At 43.3% G+C, this 21,548-nt stretch overlaps 1 protein-coding gene across 2 annotated transcripts in view; it reads left to right on the top strand.

Moving 5' to 3' along the window:
* The first annotated feature begins 933 nt into the window (after nucleotides 1–933).
* Nucleotides 934–21,548, top strand: part of LOC309878785 (uncharacterized protein C14orf132) — a 43,830-nt gene continuing 23,215 nt past the window's right edge. For both annotated transcript variants that reach the window (XM_082761723.1, XM_082761722.1), the window contains exon 1: nucleotides 934–1,006. In XM_082761723.1, coding sequence (XP_082617849.1) covers nucleotides 980–1,006 — 27 coding nt within the window. In that variant the 5' untranslated portion in view covers nucleotides 934–979. The remainder of the gene's footprint in view (nucleotides 1,007–21,548) is intronic.

The following is a 21,548-nucleotide window of genomic DNA, read 5'->3' as shown; positions in this document are numbered from 1 at the left end:
TGTGTTAAGCTGAAGTAATAAATGCATGGTGAAATGGTTTAGTCTTGGAGATGAAACAGGTACATGGCAGAGGGACTATAGAAATCTTACAGCAAGAGCATTCAGCACATAAGGACTTAAATTTCTGTTATTCTGCTTTTCTAGTTGGCGTCAAAGGTTTCCCAATACCATCCAATATATGAATTCACTGAATTTTCACTCATAGTGATGAAAAATGTCTATGAGACACAAGAGAAAGCATATCACAAAGGACAAAACGTCGTTATTGTGAATTGTTAAATGGCAAATACGGGGAGCAAGAAGCAGAAAGGTTACAAACGAAGCTGTAGCAGCTAAGTCACGAAGAGAATCAGAGAATCGTTAAGGCTGGAAAAGACCTCCAGGATCACCCGGTCCGTGTAAGAGCACATGTCAGAAATCCCTTTCAGCTGTGGCGCTGAAGGAGCTGGCTGAGCAGTTGGGAGCCCAGGTGCTGGGTTCGCTGGGCGCAGCAGGCAGCCTGCCCTCCTCGGGCTGCAGCGGGCGAAGGACGCGCACAGGCAGCGGGCGCGGAGCTCCACCTGCTCCCCAGCGCCCTAACCGGGATCCCCCCGCTCCACCCCGCTCCCCTGGGGGCTCCTCTCCCCGTCCCTCCCCAGCCTCCCCCATCCCTATCGCCGTGTCCAGCCGACGGCAGGAGCCGCGGGGCTCATCCCCGGCAGCTCCATCCCGGGAGAAGCGACGAGACGGGACCGTGGGGAGCCCTCCCGAGCCCCCCCGGCCCCCTACCCGCGGGGGCGTGCCGGCACAAGCCAGGCGGGGGCCGGGCCGGGAGCCGCCGGAGCTGGAGCTGGTCCCGGTGCCGGTCCCGGTGCCGCCGCTGCTGGGGGGGGGGGAGGCGGCGCCCGCCCCGCGCCCCCGCGCCCCGCCCGTCCCCGGCGGCAGCAGCAGCGGCCTCGGCACCCCCGGCAGCTCGGCCGGCAGCTCCAGCCCCAGCACCATGGACCTCTCCTTCATGGCCGCGCAGGTAGGAGCATCTCCCGACCCATCCGCCGCGGTGACGGGGGGGAATACCGCTAAAAATCGGGGTGGGGGGAGTTGTAGGTCGCTGCACCTGTTGGTGCTGAGCAGCGCAGCCCGGGCAGAGGTCCCTTGGGGGGGGACATCCCCCCGTGCCCTCGCATCGCCCCACGCCAGGAAGCGGCATCTGTCCTTCCTCACGATGCCGCCTATAAATAGAAATTGGAGATGGGATTTTTCGGTTCTTTTCCTCCCTTCTGCCTATGCATGCAGCTGTGTGTTCGTGAGTTGTTGTCTCTGTGCGCCTAATCTAGTGTGGCATAGGTAAGAATACCCCTGTCTGCATGACCAAATTGACTCAGGTTGCACCCAAGTTCTGGGCTGAGGCTCAAGGGATGTTTGTAGATATTGGTGTTCAATGTGTTGATGCTCAATATACTGAGAAGAACCTAAAGTCATCATCCAAAGATGAAAATCATCATATGAATCCAGGTGAATTAGGTTTTAAACAGGCAAACAGTAATACAGGAAAAAGTCATACACAGGGAGAATCCATTTTGCTTTTTTTCTGGGATAACTTATTGTCTTTAGAACGGAACAGAGCAGTTCAGTTGGAAGGGGCCTTCAAAGATCATCTGGTCCAGCTGCCTGACCACTGAAGGGATAACCAAAAGTTACTGAGGGCACTGCCCTTTTGCCTCTTGAGCACTGACAGGCACAGGGCACCAACCACCTGTCTAGGAAGCCTATCCCTATGTTTGACCACCCTCACTGTGAAGACATTTCCCTAATGTCCAATCTGACCGTCCCCCGGTGCGGCTTCGTAATGTTCCCTTGTGATCTATCACTGGTTACCAAAGTGTGCGTATAAACACAAGTTTGTGCATGGAAATAACTGTATGTATTTTTTTCAATGATTATTTGGATCCAAGTTTGAATTTAAGCAAAAAAATAATAAATAAAAAAAAAGTCACCTGCTGTTTAGAGGTGGAGTAGGGGCCAGACAGGCTTCCCAGTGCTGTTGCTACATGAGCACATCAGCTGGAGGTGGTTGGGAGAAACCCAGTGTGATCCTTGCTGTGTTGTTCTCTTTCATTAATACAAGGGCTGCTTACTCTTGTAAGTCTACTGAGGGAACATCAGGCTCCACTGAAGGTAGCAGTGAGCTGTCTGAGAATCTCCTCTGTTTGGAGGTATTTCCAAGAGCATTTTTATTATTATTGTTTTTTCTTTTCAATAAAAGCCACAGTAGGGAGCAGGAAAGGAGCACTTCAAGTGGTTTGAGGTCTTCTTAGTGACTGGAGTATACAAAGAAAATTTTGTGTGTGTCAGGCCATTTTCCTGTGGTCCTGCTAAGCACATCCTGTGAGCTTCCTGTGTCTGCCTTTGGTTCCCTAAGGTTCCATGTCCCTGTTCCACAGAAGCAGAGGTAAAGCACAGCAGCAGCTTTTACCAGTGATGGGAGTGGACTGTGCCAAAGCCAGGATTAATACCGCACTTTCTAGCTTCTGCCTTATTCTTGTTGTCACATATTTTACCCTAATTCTGTGTATTCCAAGAGCCTCAAGGCTGCGTGCTTTACTCCTGTCAGAGAAGTTCCCTGTGTAAATACATCCTATGCTTACTGAGGTTACTACTGCAGCAATTTGCACTGAATTATGTGCATTTCTTCCTGTTCCTGTGGGGCTAGTTTATTTTCCTGTGTCTGACAAATGAAAAATAATCCTTTCAGTGTTATTTTGGTGAACTTGGGGAAATCTGCTTTTGCAGACAGGGCCTCTGATGGGTGACAGTTTGTGTTCTAGAGTTATATGAGTGGATTTCTGAGGGAAAGGAATCAAGTTCTTAGGTTACTACATACCATTAATGCTATGCTTACATCTGCTGTTCCCCCGTCACAGGCCTTTTGCACTCTTCTTTCTGACCTGAGTGGCACTCTCCTTTCCTGTCGTTGCAGTGTCATTTCCTTAAGTTCTGGATTGCTTTTCTTTTCCTTGCTGTACTTTTTAATTTTTTTTGAATTGTTTGTGGCATCTCTGGTGATGTGGTCCACTGAGGTGACCTTTACCAAAGGATGTGTGAGAACAGAGGAGAACTGACTTGCATGGCATGCCCTGCTCCTAAAGATGCTCTGCTGTCACTCTCATTAACATCCTTGTGATGTTAAGCAAGGCTTGCATTTTGCTTCATGAATGCCAGGTACATTAATACTTTATGCCAAAATAGACAGTGCCTAATCTGAGATGTTTAATGGCATGAAAATGCTGATTACCTCTCAAGTGAATTTAGTTCCTACAGGATACTATTGGCTAGGTTTCTGTAAGTCACTTATGTCATTATGCTTATCACAACTTTACACTGCTCATCATGGACCTAAGTCAGCATTGCTAGATATCTTGAGAGACCCCACAAATGTTCTGTACCTTAGAGCCACGCTAATGTATGCACAGAGACAGAAGAACCATATAAGCTAGGTAAACTCTTTTTTTGGTGTGTTATAGAGGCTAAAGTGCACTGGGTGTAAAGGTAAGGCCAGGTAATGCAATAGCTATCAGTGTCTTTTAGTAAAGTTTTGGAGTGTTTGTTAAATGTTCTGTGGTAAGAGCTTATAAATCTGGATAGCTGAGTCAGAGTTTTCATCTTCAGCACCTTCTCTCCATTTTTTTTTTTTTAATTTTTTTTTAAAAGCTGTCTGTAAGACTGTTTGTGCCTTAGAGGCCCTGAAACTATTCCTTGTGCCAGCAGAAAGATTAATGAAGTGCCCTCCAAATGATATATGAGGTGCCATAGAAAGGATAACATTTCGCTGATAAAAATTGTTGTTGTGGAACAGCAGATTGTCAGAGTAGTAATGCTAACAGATTTGTATAGTGTGGGTATAACACAAGGGTTTGGCTGCCCAGTTTAAGCACCCGTGTCTGAACATCTCAGCTGTAATACACTTGTTAGGCATGTCATGAAGAACGGCTTTTGACTGTAACAATTAAATCCGTTGTTAAGATAAGCATCTGTGTTCATCAGTACTCGGGTGTGGAGGCTTTTGGTGTCCTCTGTTCTGCAGGTGCTTTAATTGATTTCCATAAGGTCACTTGTGGTAATAAGGATGACTCGTGTATAAAGAAAGCCTATTTGTAGTTGTTTTTTTTTTTTTTTTTTTTTTTAATTTAAATCCAGATTTTAATTAGAGTAATCCTGTGTGCATCAAGACCCTGTGCCAAAGACATTCAGCTGCTGCTGAGCTGTGCAGCTGTATGTGTGGCTCATTTCAGTGATTTCAGAACGCTCTTGTAGTCTAGGTAACCTCAGAAATCGCCTCTTATCTTAGGTAGAGATGTAAACTTCCAGCATAGGAGCCTGATTTGGGGGATTTCTAGGCTCTGGGTCCAAGCTAAGAGCATTCAGTGCTTTTCAAGCCTGGCTGCATATTGCTTCTTCTGTCAAAATATTCAACAGCAAAACAGGGGTCTGGGATTTGCTGTCAGATGCTCAGTGGCGACTTGTTCCCCTCCATCCTTCTATATCTAAGAACTGGCTAAAGCTTTTCTGCTTGGAAAAATGTAACAGTGAAAATTGCATCTGGGTTAATAACATTATGAGCAGGGCTGAAACATGTATTCAACATGAAAAATAGAGGTACACAAAGGAAAAAAACTGGGAAGCTACAAAGGAAAAAATGATGTCATTGGCTTCAGAATGATACAAATCGATGCGAGCTGAACAGCACATGCAGTCAGTGACAATTATCTGTTTTTCAGAATTCATGTTTGCAATTTAGCTTTCCCTTAAATGATTTCTGTAATTTTTTGTTTCATATTGCAAATGTGGAATGGACTTTAGCTTGTAATATTTTTACAGTTGGGTGTATGTACATGCAGTAAAAATATTACAGTAAAAGAAAAGATAATTTATCTGGCAATTACATACAGAACAGAGAAAAGCTAGTAAGAGCTTTGGAAGCATGGTCACTTCTGTGGAACTGTTTTTAATCTTATTCACACAGAGTTCACCAATTTATCTATTGATTCTCTATGCTCTTTGTAAACAACCAAGGATTTTAAATGCAGTAAATTGAACTCTGTGTTTAATTTCAATGATTAAAAGTGAAGTTTTAGTAATCTTTAATTTCTCTTGTGGTGCTGAGGATTTTTTACTGTAAGCATTTTGAGAAAGCACGGCTCTGGCATATTTCAGGAGTAGAAGAACCAAATAAGCTTGGTACAAAAAGCAAAACTACTTAATATAGAGAATTTAAACTTCATGGGCTTTGTGGTCTGTATCACACTTCCAGGATTTCAGGTCTGAACAATGATCATTCAAGTTACTTTGAGTCTTTCATTGTTTTGGCAGTGGTTCAGATCAGTTGTTTTCCCCAAAACAGATGACTGGTTCTTGGTGTACCTTGAAGAAACCCTGTAGCCACCTGTAACCTTGTCAGCATAAGAATAAGGATTCCTCCATATACAAAATATATTGTTATGAGCTGTGTAAGCTTCTGGAAAGCACTGGAATACACACAGTAAATTTCCCTAGGATGTGTTCAATTTGCTATTCACATTTTCCAGAAGATGCAGGCTGTCCATGTCTATACTGCAAAATTGATGTGTATATGGGGGGGTGTTTGGCCTGGACATCCCAAAGCTGAACTTAACCGCTACATTTCCAGACATCCCAGATGCAGGTGTAATTTCCTCTAATTCCTTTCTAATTTGATTTCTGGATGGAAGAGGAGGCACAACTAGGATCTGTTGTACTCTGCTATACAAGCATAGAGGAACCAGAGCACAGCATAACCCTATGTTTTCCCACTTTTCTCTTAATGTATTCTCCATCTAAGGGGTCAAGAGGTATTGAAAGCCTTTATTTGCTGGGTGCTCTTTCTACAGCAAAGTATTCTGAAGGTATTAAAACCAAAAGGGTTTCAGTTTGTGTTTTTTGTAGGTTATTTCCACCACCTGAAAGCAGAATCCAGGCTACTTGCCCAATGCAAGCTTGCCTGTGTGCTCATATATGTGCCACTTTAAAAAGCGTGATTGTCTTGCCCCTCCCCTCCAGAAAAAATAAGTGAAACCACAAGACGAATTGGTGAATCATGATGTAAAGACTTGTGAACCTCTCCTTGTCAAAAGCTCACTTGATTATAATCTTAGACGTTTGAGACAAAAACTCTTTGATCTGTAACACCAGACATTTATAATTTATAATTTTATCTAGGAGGATGTAGGCATTCTCTTACATGACCAATTCAGCGTCAACTTATGTACAGAATAACAGGGCACTAATTTTTACTTTCCCAGCTCTGCTTCCTTCCAGAGGTCAAGGTAACTTTCTCTGACACCCTTTAATCCTCCAGAATGTCTTGACCTGTCATAAATAGAAATCAAACATCTGGAAGCTGAAAGAGCAAGTCAGAGTTTAACTGAGGGTGTCTCAGATCCTCAAAATGAAAGTTCTGATGCCTTGCTGTGATGTGGCCCAGACTCAGGAACCACCTGCATAATCAAGATGTTGTAAAATTTTATTTTATGTGCCGCAATCAGTGGTATCTTCATCCAGGATGCTGCTAGCAGTTGAGGTGAGAATTGTTTTCTGGAAGAGTCTTTCTGCTGGCTGCTTGGTGCAACCACATTAGAGTTTTATGGGGAGGGGTGGGGAATAAATAAGAACTCTCTGCACCTTTCTTATCACTGCAGTGACAGTGCACACTCCATTTCCAAGTTTTTTATAGCAGAAATTTCTGTGCCAACAAAGCTTTTGAAAATTCTGCAGAGGTTTGGGCTTGCTGGTTTTGTCAAGTGTAGATACCGTACTTTGGGACAGGGTGCTGTTTCAGGCTTGTGCTTGTAATTGCTGTCAAAGATGTTAAAAACAGTAATTCCCATCCAACAAAACACTTAAGCACTTACTGCACTTGGAGCATGTGTAAGTTGTTCCAGTAATGTCAGTAGGACTGTACTCTTGCTTAAAATGAAATATCTCAAAACCTGGCACAGGAGGGGTGACAATGCCTTGCAATTCATAGGAAGTGCTTCTTGAAGAGCAAGAAGAAACCTGTTATTGGTCATACTTTTAATTCAGGGAAGGCTTAGGCTACATATTTTGTCATGGCTGTACTTCCATCAATTAACAGCAGGTACAATTTCTCATAGGAGATGTGGCAGAAAGGGTTGGGGGGGGGGAGGAAATGGCTCATGCTTGTATTTGTACAGTCTGTGTGCATGCTTGCATAGGAAAGGCTAGGAGATATTGAAAATAAACTTGTGTTCTGTGTGCTGATTAACCATGAGACTAATTATATGAAGTGCTTTTTGTTGTTTTTTAATTGGTTTACACAATTTTCAGTGGATGTAGACTAAAGAATTCACAAAGAGTGCAGACCTCAGGTATTTTCATCTGTGCAGAATGTGAAAAAGAGGTTTGTAAGATGACTGCAAATGAACATATTCACATGCATTACAAAGATGAACCAGCATCAACAGCATAGTTGATGGTGGCAGCAGCAGCTGGGGTCCTATTGTACACAAAAAATAGCTACAGATGGCAGGTAAGACCAATAAAGACTGAAACAGTACTGCATTCACATCACACATCTTGCTTGTTTAGGTGCTTGGCATTTATTTAGCAGTAAGCATGCAACCTTGTGATATGCTGAGCAGCAGTGCTTTGGAAGACTTGATAAGAGCTGTTTACTGAGTAATCCATTGGTATTGGGTCCATAGACTGGAAAATCTAGCTTGCATATTGATATATATATATATATATATATATATATATATATATTCTAAAGCTTGTTTTTGACTAATATACACTGAATTTCCCAGTTTGTTGATGAGCTGTGAACATGAAGTGTTGGGAAGGTTTTGTTTTAATTGTTATTGGAAATGATACAGATGCTGGCCATGAGGTTACACCATTTAACTGTTGCTAATCTTGTTCTTATACCAGGCAAAAGCAAAGGCCAAAAACTTCCAAATGAATCCAAGGGTTGCATGGGATTTAGTAGAGCAGCGTGACGCTTTGGTGACCGCTGGTACACCATCAGATTAGATCATTGCTCAAAGAAAACATTATTGTCTTCAAATGGAGTGCAGTGATGTAGAAAGCAGAAAATTTAAACAGCAACCCAAGTAAATTTAGCAGTGACCAGCTCCATTAACTTGCTACACCTGTCTGCTGGGACCTGCTTTCCTTGAAGGTATTTTCTGTCACGAGTTGTGTTATCTCCCTAACCCAGTGAGCCCTGTTAGAGCTCTCTGTGGTTTTGGCAGGCTTCTGGGCTTGATGACTGTGTAGTAACCTAAACAGGGTTGATGTCAACACTGTTGATGTGCTGTTCACAGCGGTGATGATTTTTACAGTTGTGTCTAGAAATAGTGATGGCTTTTTGGCATTCTTTTGAGCATTTTTTTATTTTATTTTTTATTTTCCCAGCAACTGCATAATCAAAGGTGAAGAAAGGTCATTGAAAACTTGGTTGTTATCTGAGGATTGTTACTTCACCAATCAGGGGCTTCAACTACTTCTTGTGCCTGTACATAAGTCAAAAATTGTTCCATTTCAGTGGGGCAGCAGCAGTTTCACTCAGTGGAAGCCATTGGCAAACATGATGCTGACACTGCCTATGTAAGTTGTTGACAAAAAGGGTCAGAATGAGGTGTGTGACCTCCTTGCCATGTATTTTGGTGGTGCTGTCCAGGCTGTGCTCTTCTCTCCCCCCTAGCACTGGAGTAAGCAATACTTGTCCGTACACTGAGAGTCTAAATGGGAGAAAACCTCATGGCCAGATGTGATGCCAGGCACAGCAAATGCTTGTCAAATGATCTCTTTGCAGCTTTGGAAGGTTTGAGAAGAGGCAACACTGGGTGTGAGATCTCTCCCTCCAAATACAACCATGCTGTGTAAAAGCGGATGCTTTTAGCAGCAGTCCCTGCCCACCTTTTCTCTCGCTGGCTCGCACGCCTGCACAGCACTTTCAGGTCTGTCTCACAGCACCAGGTGCTTGAAGTGACACATACTCTTAGGCTGAATCTTTAGTCTTTCTATTCTGAGCTCTCAATTCCACACTCACAGAAGCTGCCAGAACCCAAGCTTGTCAAGCAGCAGCTAATTAGAAATCATTAATATTACAGTCACTTAAGAAAAGCACAACACCTCTTTGCAGCAGACTTTGGGAGACAGAATTGGGTATGAGGCCAATTCTTCTTGTTTTGCAAAGAGATTATCTCTAGTGAGAAAGCATGTGTTGTGGGTATTTTGTTTTTATTTTTTGTTGTTTTGTTTTTAAATAAAAATAAGCTTTTAACCTCAGCTAGTTCTATTAGTTGCCAATCTTCTTGTAAACCTTCCAAATGTCAGGAGGAGAGGAACGGTTTAGGGATAAGCTGTGTGTGGTTAAAACAAAAAATTCCGACTTCCACTATGATTTTTTTTTTTTCCTGTCAGATCAACTGGATGAGCATTTGCAAAAGATGAGGAATTGTGCTGAGCCTTGAGATGTGCTGGGAGAGATTAAGAGCTACAAGCCGCACAGGGTTGCTACATGGAAGCAGAAGGGACAGCCACGTCCCTTTGGCTGATGTGTGAGGTGTTGAGATACACAGAGAGGAAAAATAACAGCTGAACAGATAAGGAAACAAGCATGTCAAAATATAAAATTTTAAAGGATTTTGGAACGTACAGCTGAACCCAAGGACTTGAAACAGCTATTCATGCTTAAATTCTCTCAGCCACAATTAAGTGTATGCTTAAAGTATGTGAGTAACCCTCTGAAATGCACCTCAGTTTAAATTAAGTATATAATTAAGTGCCTTGATGATGTGCAATAACTGTCAAAGCATTCTGAGGAATCATAATAGCTTTTCTTAAAGCTCAGCTCCACTTAAAGTAAGATAGATTGCTCTTTTCTGCTCTGTCTGTCTTCCCCTGCTTAAGTTTTTCTGGACTCAGGGATTTTATCACACTTTTTCTTTAGTATGCATGCATAAAAATTTCCTTCCAAATTTGGTCTTCTGTCCTTTTGGGTATCCCCTTTCTACAACTCTCATATCCTCTATCCTTCCATCATATCCCATCTAAGCTTAGACTTGAAAACTTTGGGCAAAAATTAAATATTTTTCTTGTGTAGGGACCATTGTCATGCCTTAACAAAGATTTATGTGGTTCTGAGAAGAAGTAAACTTTAGCACAGGGTTGTGTGTATACAGTTTCATCATGTGTTGCTAGAGCTCTTTGAAGAGATGGCCAAAATATACATTGTTGTCTACAGAACTGCAGAAGAAGTAGCTTAAACTGGGCAAAGATGTTTCCAAAATACATGTAGAGAAACAAGTTCTAAAGATCAAAATCTGTTGTCTTGACAATAATAATGATTGTGTGTGTGATCCTGGGCAAACCTCCTACTCCTGCTTGCCTGTATTCCATATTAACAGGTACTTGTAGATCTTTAGTTGAATCAAGCTAATAAATTACTATTGAAAAGGAGTATGTTTGTGATGTTATTGCTTGTTGAAGGTGAAAGTGGAGCAGAAGCAAACTAAATTGCTACAGAATCGCTGAAAGTGTAAGCAACATAGCGGAAACCTTCTCAGTTGTCTTACTAAAGATGGATGTACATTGGTATGTCTGCATAGTCTTTCTGTGGTTGTAGGTTACTAAAATAGTGAGTAATTGGAGAAATGCATTTGCAAACACTCTCTTCATCTGTCCTATATGCTTTCCCCCAAAGATCTGGAGGAAAACATCTTTCAAATATGTGGTTATTAACATTAAGGCATGGCAAATGGGTGCTGTTCTGTAACAGGATCTAGGCTGTGAAATGGTTCATTCAGTGTTGGTCTCCAAACCATCTGACTGAGCAAGCTGTGCAGATGGGCAAGGCAGCAAGATCCTGAACTGAGTCACTGTTAAGGTGGCAGATGTTTTATTCCCTATGTATTCTCTGGCACTTCTCACGGACATGAAATAGAATTGCTGTGCTTGCTCTCCATTGTTTTCTAAGGTAGTTTTGCAACTCATTTCTCCTATAATCTTATGAAGTATCAGGAGACTTGTGACTTCTATAACTGTGCTTCTTACTTTCACAGGTAACCTTTACTCAGGCAGCTGAAATTTTCAGCATGGGTAGTTTTCATGGTGCATCTCTTGCTTATCACTTTAGTGTACATAACACTGTTAACAGCACTTTAAAGATAAGCAGTCATTTGGATGACTAAATGAACAGCTCTGCATCTAAAACATTTCTCTCATGACCTCCCATCTGCATAGTACATAGTAGGCAGAAAAGGAGGGCACGTGGAAGACAGAAAACAACATGCTGATGTAAGCTACTGTCTAGGCTGCAGCAACAGGAACCTACTGCTGGTCAACAGAGCCTTCAGGTATGAGTGTATGTCACAGGGAACACTGAAAAAGTGAAGGGAAATGGAAGACAGACAGCAAGGGTAGTTTTGGCCAAGCTCTGATGTCTTTCTTGAGCATGCAGCATGGTATGAATTGAATTGATGCAAAGAATGCTGGCCAGCTTCTGGGAGGCTGTTTATTATTTCTGAAAGTCTTGGCTTAGGAAATGGCATCTAGTTTATAAAAAATCTTAAATTCAACTCTAGATGAGAATAAATGGATTTAGGAGATTCTCTTCTAAAATAAAAGCTTGTCTTGTCTAGCCACATTTGCTATTAGAAAACCAATTACACATTTCTACGCTTTTTTTTAGCTTTGTCTAAGCAAGATTATCATTTAATCCATACAAATAGATTTAATAACTTTTTCTTATTTGTTCTTGTTAAAGGAGAAAATATTCCATACCTTATATACCACTATGGAGGATTCACCTGGACTTCACCACATCCATGATATATTTTAATCTTTTTTTCCCCTCAGACTTTGTAACATTTAGGGTATGAATACATTTCCATACTTATAGAGATCTCCAGAGCTGTAAAATATAAGTGATGATCAGTCATGTACCCTCATTTCAGGTGAGGTATGACTGAGAACCCTCACCTGAACACTGACCACCTGTGGCGCCTGTGCTCTGGCCTGACTGTCAGGGCAGCAGTCAGGCCAGGAGAAGAATTGCATGGAGAAGCCAGCCTTGATGAAAAATCATGTCCCCAGAGGTGACCATTTTGGTCGAGGTAGCCTGCCTATGGTGGCTTTCTCTCCAAGTCTCAAAAAGTATATATCCAGATAGCTGAAGCCTTCTTGTCCCTCCATGCTTTCATGTGTTGTCCCAGCAGTGTCCCACACTATGCCACCCTCCACTCCCTTTTCCACTCGTAAACAGGATCTGTGCAGCACAGACAACCTGGGCAGGGTCAAAATGTTGAACAAAGCTGTCCCAAATGGGGCAAAAGAAAGGCACGAAGGGTTTCTGGTGTGTTGGGTTGTGTGGATAACACCGAGAGTGACTGTGAACTGCTCGTGGCCAGGCTGAGCCACCTGGGCATGCACAGCCAGAGGTTGCAACTAAAATGTGTCCATCTACTATGGGTGACTCCAGGCTAAGCCATTATTTCAGGGTGGCTGTCCAATTGCTGTCTGCAGCAGTTACTTACCACTTACTCACTTCAACTTCTAATGCGATCTTCATTCACATGATCTTCAGAGTTTTTTGTGAGCTTCAAAGTTTTTTATAGGGGTCATGGAGAGGGAGACATTGTTCCCCAGTGATGCCACAGAGGAAGTAAGAATCTTAATGAGAACTGGTACTCATTTTGTAGCTTTCTCAAGGGGAAAGCTTAAACTGTCTGTGAGTGGCAGGAGTGAAGTAGTAATTTAATTCCTTCTTTTGCCACAGGTATACAATCTAGTGTCCCAGAAGGTAATGCTCTGATCATCCCTGGATTTCTTCTAGGTATAGATGAAGCTTACAGCCTAGCCTTCCAATACTGGACTTATGACTATCGACTTCTGTTATTTTGTTATTAATTTAGTTATTTATTTTTAAGTATGATGTCATTTCCTTCAAAATGAATTTAGCAAGTGATCTTAGGCTTGGAAAAGAGGGCTTGTCAGACTGCACTGTTTCAGCAAAAGCCTGGCCAGCTGGCAGAATGGGGCACACTCTTCTCCAAAAATAAGCTGCATCTCCAAGTGCCAATTTTGACAGATATGTTTAAGAGTATTACAGCTCATGTATAGCTCTCTGCCTGAGGATCATACTATGCTCCTGTCAGTCCTGGTAGTCATCCCATTCCCTGCCTGTCACGCAGGAGGAACAGAGCAGTGACAGCAGAGGAGATGCTGCAGCCATCGCACCTATTTACAGCTCCTCGCTCACTGATGTGAGAATAAACAAATTTGTTATGCATGCAATTGCATGATTAGCAATTTATTTTGAAAGTCGGTCATTTGAGAAATATCAAGGGACAAATGAAATAGTTCTGTCAGCAATTTCTGTGCAGTTTGCTATATAGTGCTTGACTTCAAGGAGGTCTCCCTTTCAGTTAATTTATTAAGATAGTTCAGGTAAAGGCCACATCCTTACCTGGTGGAAGTACATATTTCTCCTCTCAGTGGATTTGTACAAAGATGGGATCTGGCTGTCCGAATGAAGATACACAGTGATTCTTGCCTACTGCTGCATTTTTATTTCCTGGTTTTATTACCAGCTCTGGAGAGATGACTAACTACTTCACATGTAGGCAATTGGTATTTACTGTAAAAAAGCTTAGTGAAATTGTAGTTGGGTGGATGTTTAAAGAAATAACAATTAGAGATTGCTTTCATGTTTTGTTTGAAAACACTGACAAAAAATTTGAAAACATAAATGTTTTCTCTTTAATAGCCAAGAAGCAAATGCTCGAGCTCATATCTTTCAATATTGCGTCTCCAGATATGTCGGCATGAAACTGACTGCAATTGCTTATTTAGTTTCTAAATATTTATTAAAGTCAAACAGTGGCTGACCATAAACCATTTCTAATCAAAGCTGTACATCAGAAAAGTTGACAGGATTAAAATGTGTGCTCTGGTTTTGGGGCTGAAGTGAGATAGTCCCAGATAAACAGAATGCTAGCCAGCTCCTGATAACCCACATAGAGACAATATTTGGGCATGGGGATGTTGCTGTATGTCTTTCCTCTTGTTTCAGCTTTCCTCTTCCTCCTAGCTGTGGAGCAGACCACACACAAGAAACATTTTATGGCATGAACACGCTGTCTGATTTTTGGTCATCATCCCTTAGCAGCTCTGGCTCTAAGAGATGTATTCCAGCTCAGCAGCTGCTATGAAGGGCTTTTGTGAGCAGGCTGACCTGAAGTCAGTGTTCATTACTGGAACTTACTGGTCCCTTAGGATCTCAGCTATAAGTGTTCTGGAGTACGTGGGAAATGGTGTGATTATAATTTCTGCCCCCCAGTAGGTGCTAATACATGGACAGAGTTTTGGGGGGATGTGACCTTAGAGCTGCAGTGAAACTTCCTGTGCTTCTTTATTTCCCCTTGTTTTGGCAGGCTTCATCCCTGCTGCTGCTGTCACCTGTCCTGATGCAGCCTTGCACTCAACACCTGGGTGACAGCAGCATGTGACAGTGCTTGAGTGTCTTGGTCGCCATTTGATCCTCTTTTGCCCAGCCTTTGCTGTGTGATGCTGCCATTCCTTTCCTGCCTGCATCGTTAGCTAGTGCCAAAGTGTGTGTGGTGCTTTTCTCTCAGAATCACTTAGACATGTATTTATTCAATAACTTTATCATCCCGCACATGGATGCAGTACCTCCTAATGTGGTTCCACTGGTTCATAGTAGCAGAGCTCTGCATTTCCCTAGAGTCACCAAACTGTAGCTCTCAAAATGTAGCATTCTGTATGATTGGCCTTTTTTTTTTTTTTTTTTTTTTTCCCACACATTTTTTTCCTCCTGTTTTTCTAAATAATCATAAAGCAGACTTGTTTTTACAAATCTAGGGTTGCTGGAACCAGCACTTCAAGCAGCACAGCTTCCATTCATCTTTCAAATATGCTACCATTCCTGCTGCAGGAGCATTTTTGATCTCGGTTACATTTATTTTACTGGGTCCAAATTCAACTGTGGGCTATGCTGTCCAAATCCAGCACTGGATTTTTATGGCAGGAACTGTCAGCAAAATCCTGACTCCTCCTGAGTTGGATTTTATTTTTTATTTTTTTAAATCTATTTCACAGAAGTCACTAAATAGCCTCCAAATCTGTTCTTTGGAAAATGTGATAAAGTTGCAAGGAGACAGGTTGATGGGAACGATTGCTGTTACAGGCTGGAGGCAAAACAGAGGTAAGGCCATATGTGCATTCACATCACGTAAACCAAATGCCTACCAGTGTGGGTCTGTGCACACTCTCCTTGCTGCCTGGGAAAGCCCAGAAGCGACAAGATGTCTTCTGACCTTATTGCTGTTTAAGGACAGGATTAGCCCTGGCCTTATTGCCAACATGCGGAAGCAGACGGCTCCACGTTTGCATGTCACAGGCAGAGAAGTGGCCCTTGAGTGCTAAGGAACATGTGGGAAGGAGGAGTGGGTGGAGGTTGCAACTGCTCTCCATCTGCTGCTGCCCACCAGCATGGCTGTTCGCGTCTTTCAGAGCAAAAGTACCTTTATCCATAAAACAGAAGGGGAACCCTGGAGAAGGAGTGTTTCCCATACACCTGCTCCCTCATGTTGCTCCAGGGACTTCTCAGGTCCACATCTCTGCATGTGCAAATTGAGCACTCTGTGCTTAGGTCAGACATAAAGCATCAGTGGGAATCACACAACCTTCATCTGGGTTAAGCACATATGGCCAAGGGAAAGCTATGCATTCATTAAAATTGTCATGTGTCTGAGACATATAGAAGGATTGGAAAAATATGTAGGAATCATGAGCAGGCTCTTGAAAAGCAAAAGCTCTTTTGCTTTTTCACCTCAGTTTAAAAAAAATAAATAAATAAAACTCATGCTGCAGCTTATGTGTGTGTTTTCATATCTGAATTTCAAAAACATTAGTTTAGATGCAGCGTTTATGCATCAGTTCATCACTCTACTCACATAGTCCATTTCAGGTTGTTAGTCTTTGTTTATACTTTTCACCCTGTCACTTAAATTGCAGTTGTCTATATACATGTACGTCAAGGTGGGACAAATATTGTACTCTTTCCAGGACTTCTCAAGTCACAGTTGTTATAGCTTTTCTGCCTCTTTTCACTCTGCTCTATCTTTTAAAACAAGTTGTCTAAGTGAACAGCAAGCTCACATTAACCAGTGGGAGTTCATAGTTGGCCAAGTGAAAGCTGGGTTTATCTAGCTCATGTTTTCAACAAAGGTGTCAATCCCGAGGACAGAAACTGAATGTCTGTGCTGACTCCCGCATAGGTAGGATATAAATGAGGGTATCTCAGAAGAGATGGTTATGGCTTTGAACTAATGTCAACATCTCTGTCTTAAATGTCAGACATTTTGGGAATGTTTTAGGTCCAGTCTTGCTCTGGTCTTGATTCACTTATTTTCACTGTCTCTGTGACTAAAAGCTGGAGGTTTAATTCTTCTGAAATCATTATGCAAATTAACAGCTAGTTTTTTATTCAAATTATGTTTACCCTTGCTTGTAGCTTCTTTTCCTTCGTGCCCTTTTCACTTGATAGACTAAGATGGCCAACAGATGTAAAGGGTATCAGTTGGAAGACACTTTCTAAAACGTGGCTTTCATGTTTATTCATTCAGAGCTCCTACTTTGACCTGACAAGTATTCTTTCCTTATATTATTACAGTGCTCTATGTTAAAATGTTTGATTTTTCACTGAGATCTGTTGTTAATAGCAACTGAAGCATTCATCTTAGTAACATGTCTCTTAATCAACAAAAGATCATGCTAACCTTTTGAGTACATCAGTATCTCCATAATTCATTCCACCAATGTCAAACTTTTCATGCACAAAATATCTCATTTGCATTTCAACAAGAAAAAAAAAAAAGTGTCGTCATCTAAATCACATTAATTAGTATAGTCCTAAAAAGAAAATGAAATGTATGAGATAATAGTTTGTCTGTCAACATGTACTGGAGTCATCTTGCTCCATCTATAGATACTCAAGTGCTATTGTCAGATGCTGCAACCTTATCTTGCTTTTTCTACTGTCAAAACAGGAGAGCAACAGGGATCAGTTGTGCACTTTTCAGCCTGGGGATGCCAGGCAGGCTTTGACCAAAATTATGCACGGGTTAAGCAGTTGAGACAGAGGAAAGGCAGGAGAACAGGTACCAAGTAGAAGAATTAAAGTGTTAAGAGCAGAGCTTGATGAAGCAAATGAGGGAAAATAGAACTGTAATGGAAGCAGAGAAGGAGAGAAACAAAAAAGGATTCAAAATACGATTAAAATGCAAATAATTTTTGCTCTGTTTCCTCGGTTTGACTTCTTTACCACACCCAACCTAAATAACTTGGGCAATATTATCTATGTCCACGGGTAGTGCTTAATCATAAGGCTATTTATTCTGACAAAAATCTTTTGGGGAATGGAAGTTTTCTTTTTTCTCTAGCTTAATGCCAAGAAATGATGATGCTACAAAGAACTGACATGGGGTAATTACCTTTTGTAATCAGGACCTTTCCTCTGCAGTAGCCCAGACATGATGTTTTCTGAAGAGAACAGATATGCCCTTGTATTTAGCCTCTTGGTGAAAAGTGCTCAACATCAGCCTTTTACTGATATAAAGTAAAAAAATAAAATAAAAAATAAAAATAATCTGACAGAAGTTGTGGAATAACTTGCTGGATTTTGAGTTTGCTCAGTGTTGTGAAGCCACCAGTTAATTAGGACTGCTGAGACATAAACTATAGACAAAAATGATTAAAAAATGAACATTAGAATATCATCAGTTCATTACAGATCAAGTCAGATTTGGAGTTACAGCTGAGCTGAACACTGGTAATCCATGATTCGGAGGATTTTCTGAAGTTCATCAGCTGGTCTTGTGTTAGACATGGAGCAAATGCAGAGAACACTGAAGCATGAATATTAAAGCAAACAAGAAGAGGCAAGAAGAAACCTAACATATGAATCAAAGGCAAAGATTAAGGTCTGCAAAGAAAATTAGTTCTGCTTTTACTTTTTCTCCTGCTTCATTGTGTAAATAATCATTTGTAACACATCTTTTCTTGTGCTGAAACAAATCCTGACTGGATGGTTTTGCTGTCTACATGGAGCAAATTCTTGCTCACAAAATATCTTGTTTGGATCATTCATAGGTCATGATCAACTGGCAGCCAAAGCTTGGTGCCAAGTAATAGGTAAGGCTGCAATGCCTGGCTGTAAGCTCTTTAGAAGGGACAGGCAGCACAGAAGGGGTGGTGGTGTGGCTCTCTATATTAGAGAGTCTTTCCAGGTTGTAGAACTCGAGGCTGGGAATGACAAGGTCGAGTCCCTTTGGGTTAGGATCGGCAGGGACAACAAGGCTAGTGTCCTGGTCGGGGTCTGCTATAGACCGCTGAACCAGGATGAGGAGACGGATGAGGAACTCTACAGGCAGCTGACAGAAGTTGCAAAATCATCAGCTCTTGTACTCGTGGGGGACTTCAACTTCCCTGACATATCCTGGAAGCACAACATAGCCCTGAGAAAGCAGTTTAGGAGGTTTCTGGAGAGCGTGGAAGATAGCTTCCTGACGCAGCTGGTTAGTGAGCCTACCAGGGGTGGTGCCCCGCTAGACCTTCTCTTCACAAACAGAGAAGGACTGGTGGAGGATGTGATTGTCGGGAGCTGTCTTGGGCAGAGTGACCATGAAATGGTGGAGTTATCTATTCTTGGCGAGGCCAGGAAGGGGACCAGTAAAACCACTGTATTGGACTTTCGGAGGGCTGACTTTGAGCTGCTCAGGACACTAGTTGGTGGAGTCCCTTGGGAGGCGGTTCTGAAGGGCAGGAAGCGGTCCAGGAAGGCTGGGTGCTCTTCAAGAGGGAAATCCTAATGGCGCAGGAACGGTCTGTCCCCACGTGCCCAAAGACGAGCTGGCGGGGAAGACCAGCCTGGCTCAATAGAGAATTGTGGCTTGATCTTAGGAGAAAAAAGAGGGTTTATAATCTTTGGAAAAGTGGGCAGGCCACTAGGGAGGACTTTAAGGATGTAGCGAGGCTGTGCAGGGACAAAATTAGGAAGGCCAAAGCTCATCTGGAGCTCAATCTGGCTACTGCCGTTAAAGATAACAAAAAACGTTTCTATAAATACATCAACACAAAAAGGAGGACTAAGGAGAATCTCCATCCTTTACTGGATGCGGGGGGAAACTTAGTTACAAGAGATGAGGAAAAGGCGGAGGTGCTCAATGCCTTCTTTGCCTCAGTCTTTAGCGGCAATACCGGTTGTTCTCTGGATACTCAGTACCCTGAGCTGGTGGAAGGGGATGGGGAGCAGGATGCGGCCCTCACTATCCATGAAGAACTGGTTGGTGACCTGCTACGGCACTTGGATGTGCACAAGTCGATGGGGCCGGATGTGATCCACCCAAGGGTACTGAGAGAACTGGCAGAGGAGCTGGCCAAGCCACTATCCATCATTTATCAGCAGTCCTGACGATCGGGGGAGGTTCCAGTTGACTGGCAGCTAGCAAACGTGACGCCTATCTACAAGAAGGGCCGGAGGGCAGACCCGGGAAACTACAGGCCTGTCAGTTTGACCTCAGTACCAGGGAAACTCATGGAGCAGATCCTCCTGAGAGTCATCACGCAGCACTTGCAGGGCAAGCAGGCGATCAGGCCCAGTCAGCATGGGTTTATGAAAGGCAGATCCTGCTTGACGAATCTGATCTCCTTCTATGACAAAGTGACGCGCTGGGTGGACAAGGGAAAGGCTGTGGATGTGGTCTACCTTGACTTCAGCAAGGCTTTTGACACCGTCTCCCACAGCATTCTCCTCAAGAAACTGGCTGCTCTTGGCTTGGACTGGCGCACGCTTCGTTGGGTTAGAAACTGGCTGGATAGCCGGGCCCAAAGAGTCGTGGTGAATGGAGCCAAGTCCAGTTGGAGGCCAGTCACTAGTGGTATCCCCCAGGGCTTGGTGCTGGGGCCGGTCCTCTTTAATATCTTCATCAATGATCTGGATGAGGGCATCGAGTGCACCCTCAGTAAGTTTGCAGATGACACCAAGTTAGGTGCGTGTGTTGATCTGCTTGAGGGTAGGAAAGCTCTGCAGGAGGATCTGGATAGGCTGGACCGATGGGCTGAGGTCAACTGCATGAAGTTCAACAAGGCCAAGTGCCGGGTCCTGCACCTGGGGCACAATAACCCCAAGCAGAGCTACAGGCTGGGAGAGGAATGGTTGGAGAGCTGCCAGGCAGAGAAGGACCTGGGAGTGTGTCCTGGTTTCAGTTAGAACAGAATTAATTTTCTTCCTAGTAGCTGGTGGAATGCTGTGTTTTGGCTTAGGATGAGAAGAGTGCTGATAATACCCCGATGTTTTGATTGTTGCAGAGCAGTGCTTATACCAAGCCAAGGACATCTCAGCCTTTCGCTCTGTCCTGCCAACAGGCAGGCTGGGGGTGCAGTAAGAGCTGGGAGGGGACAGACCCAGGACAGGTGACCCAAACTAGCCAAAGGGGTATTCCATACCATCTGACGTCATGCTAAACAATATATAGGGGTGGCTAGCGGGGGGAAGGGGGCTGGACTGCTCGGGGTTAGGCTGGGCATCGGTCAGCGGGTGGTGAGAAATTGCATTGTGCATCACTTGTTTGTACATATTATTATTATTTTCCTATTATCACCATTGTATTATTATTATTATTATTGTTATTATTATTTTGTTATTATTATTTTCCTGTCTTATTAAACTGTCTTTATCTCAACTCACGGGCTTCACTTTCCATTTCTCTCCCCCATCCCAGAGAGGGAGGGGGGAGGGTGAGCGAACGGCTGCGTGGTATTTAGCTGCCAGCCGGGTTAAACCACGACAGAGTGATGGTGGATAGTCGGCTGAATATGAGCCAGCAGTGTGCTCAGGTGGCCAAGAAGGCCAACAGCATCCTGGCTTGTATCAGAAACAGTGTGACCAGCAGGGCTAGGGAGGTGATCGTCCCCCTGTACTCAGCTCTGGTGAGGCCGCACCTCGAGTACTGTGTTCAGTTTTGGGCCCCTCGCTACAAGAAGGACATCGAGGTGCTTGAGCAGGTGCAGAGAAGGGCGACGAAGCTGGTGAGGGGCCTGGAGAACAAGTCCTACGAGGAGCAGCTGAGGGAGCTGGGTTTGTTCAGCCTGGAGAAGAGGAGGCTCAGGGGCGACCTTATTGCTCTTTATAGGTACCTCAAGGGAGGCTGTAGCGAGGTGGGGGTTGGCCTGTTCTCCCACGTGCCTGGTGACAGGACGAGGGGGAATGGGCTTAAGTTGAGCCAGGGGAGTTTTAGGTTAGATGTTAGGAAAAACTTCTTCACTGAAAGGGTTGTGAGGCATTGGAACAGGCTGCCCAGGGAAGTGGTGGAGTCACCATCCCTGGAAGTCTTTAAAAGATGTTTAGATGTAGAGCTTAGGGAAATGGTTTAGTGGGGACTGCTAGCGTTAGGTCAGAGGTTGGACTCGATGATCTTGAGGTCTCTTCCAACCTAGAAATTCTGTGATTC

Source organism: Aythya marila (assembly GCF_965140915.1).
Source record: "Aythya marila genome assembly, chromosome: 5".
NCBI lineage: Eukaryota > Metazoa > Chordata > Aves > Anseriformes > Anatidae > Aythya > Aythya marila.
Note: the sequence above shows the minus strand (reverse complement) of the source record. Positions and strands in the feature narration are given on the sequence as shown.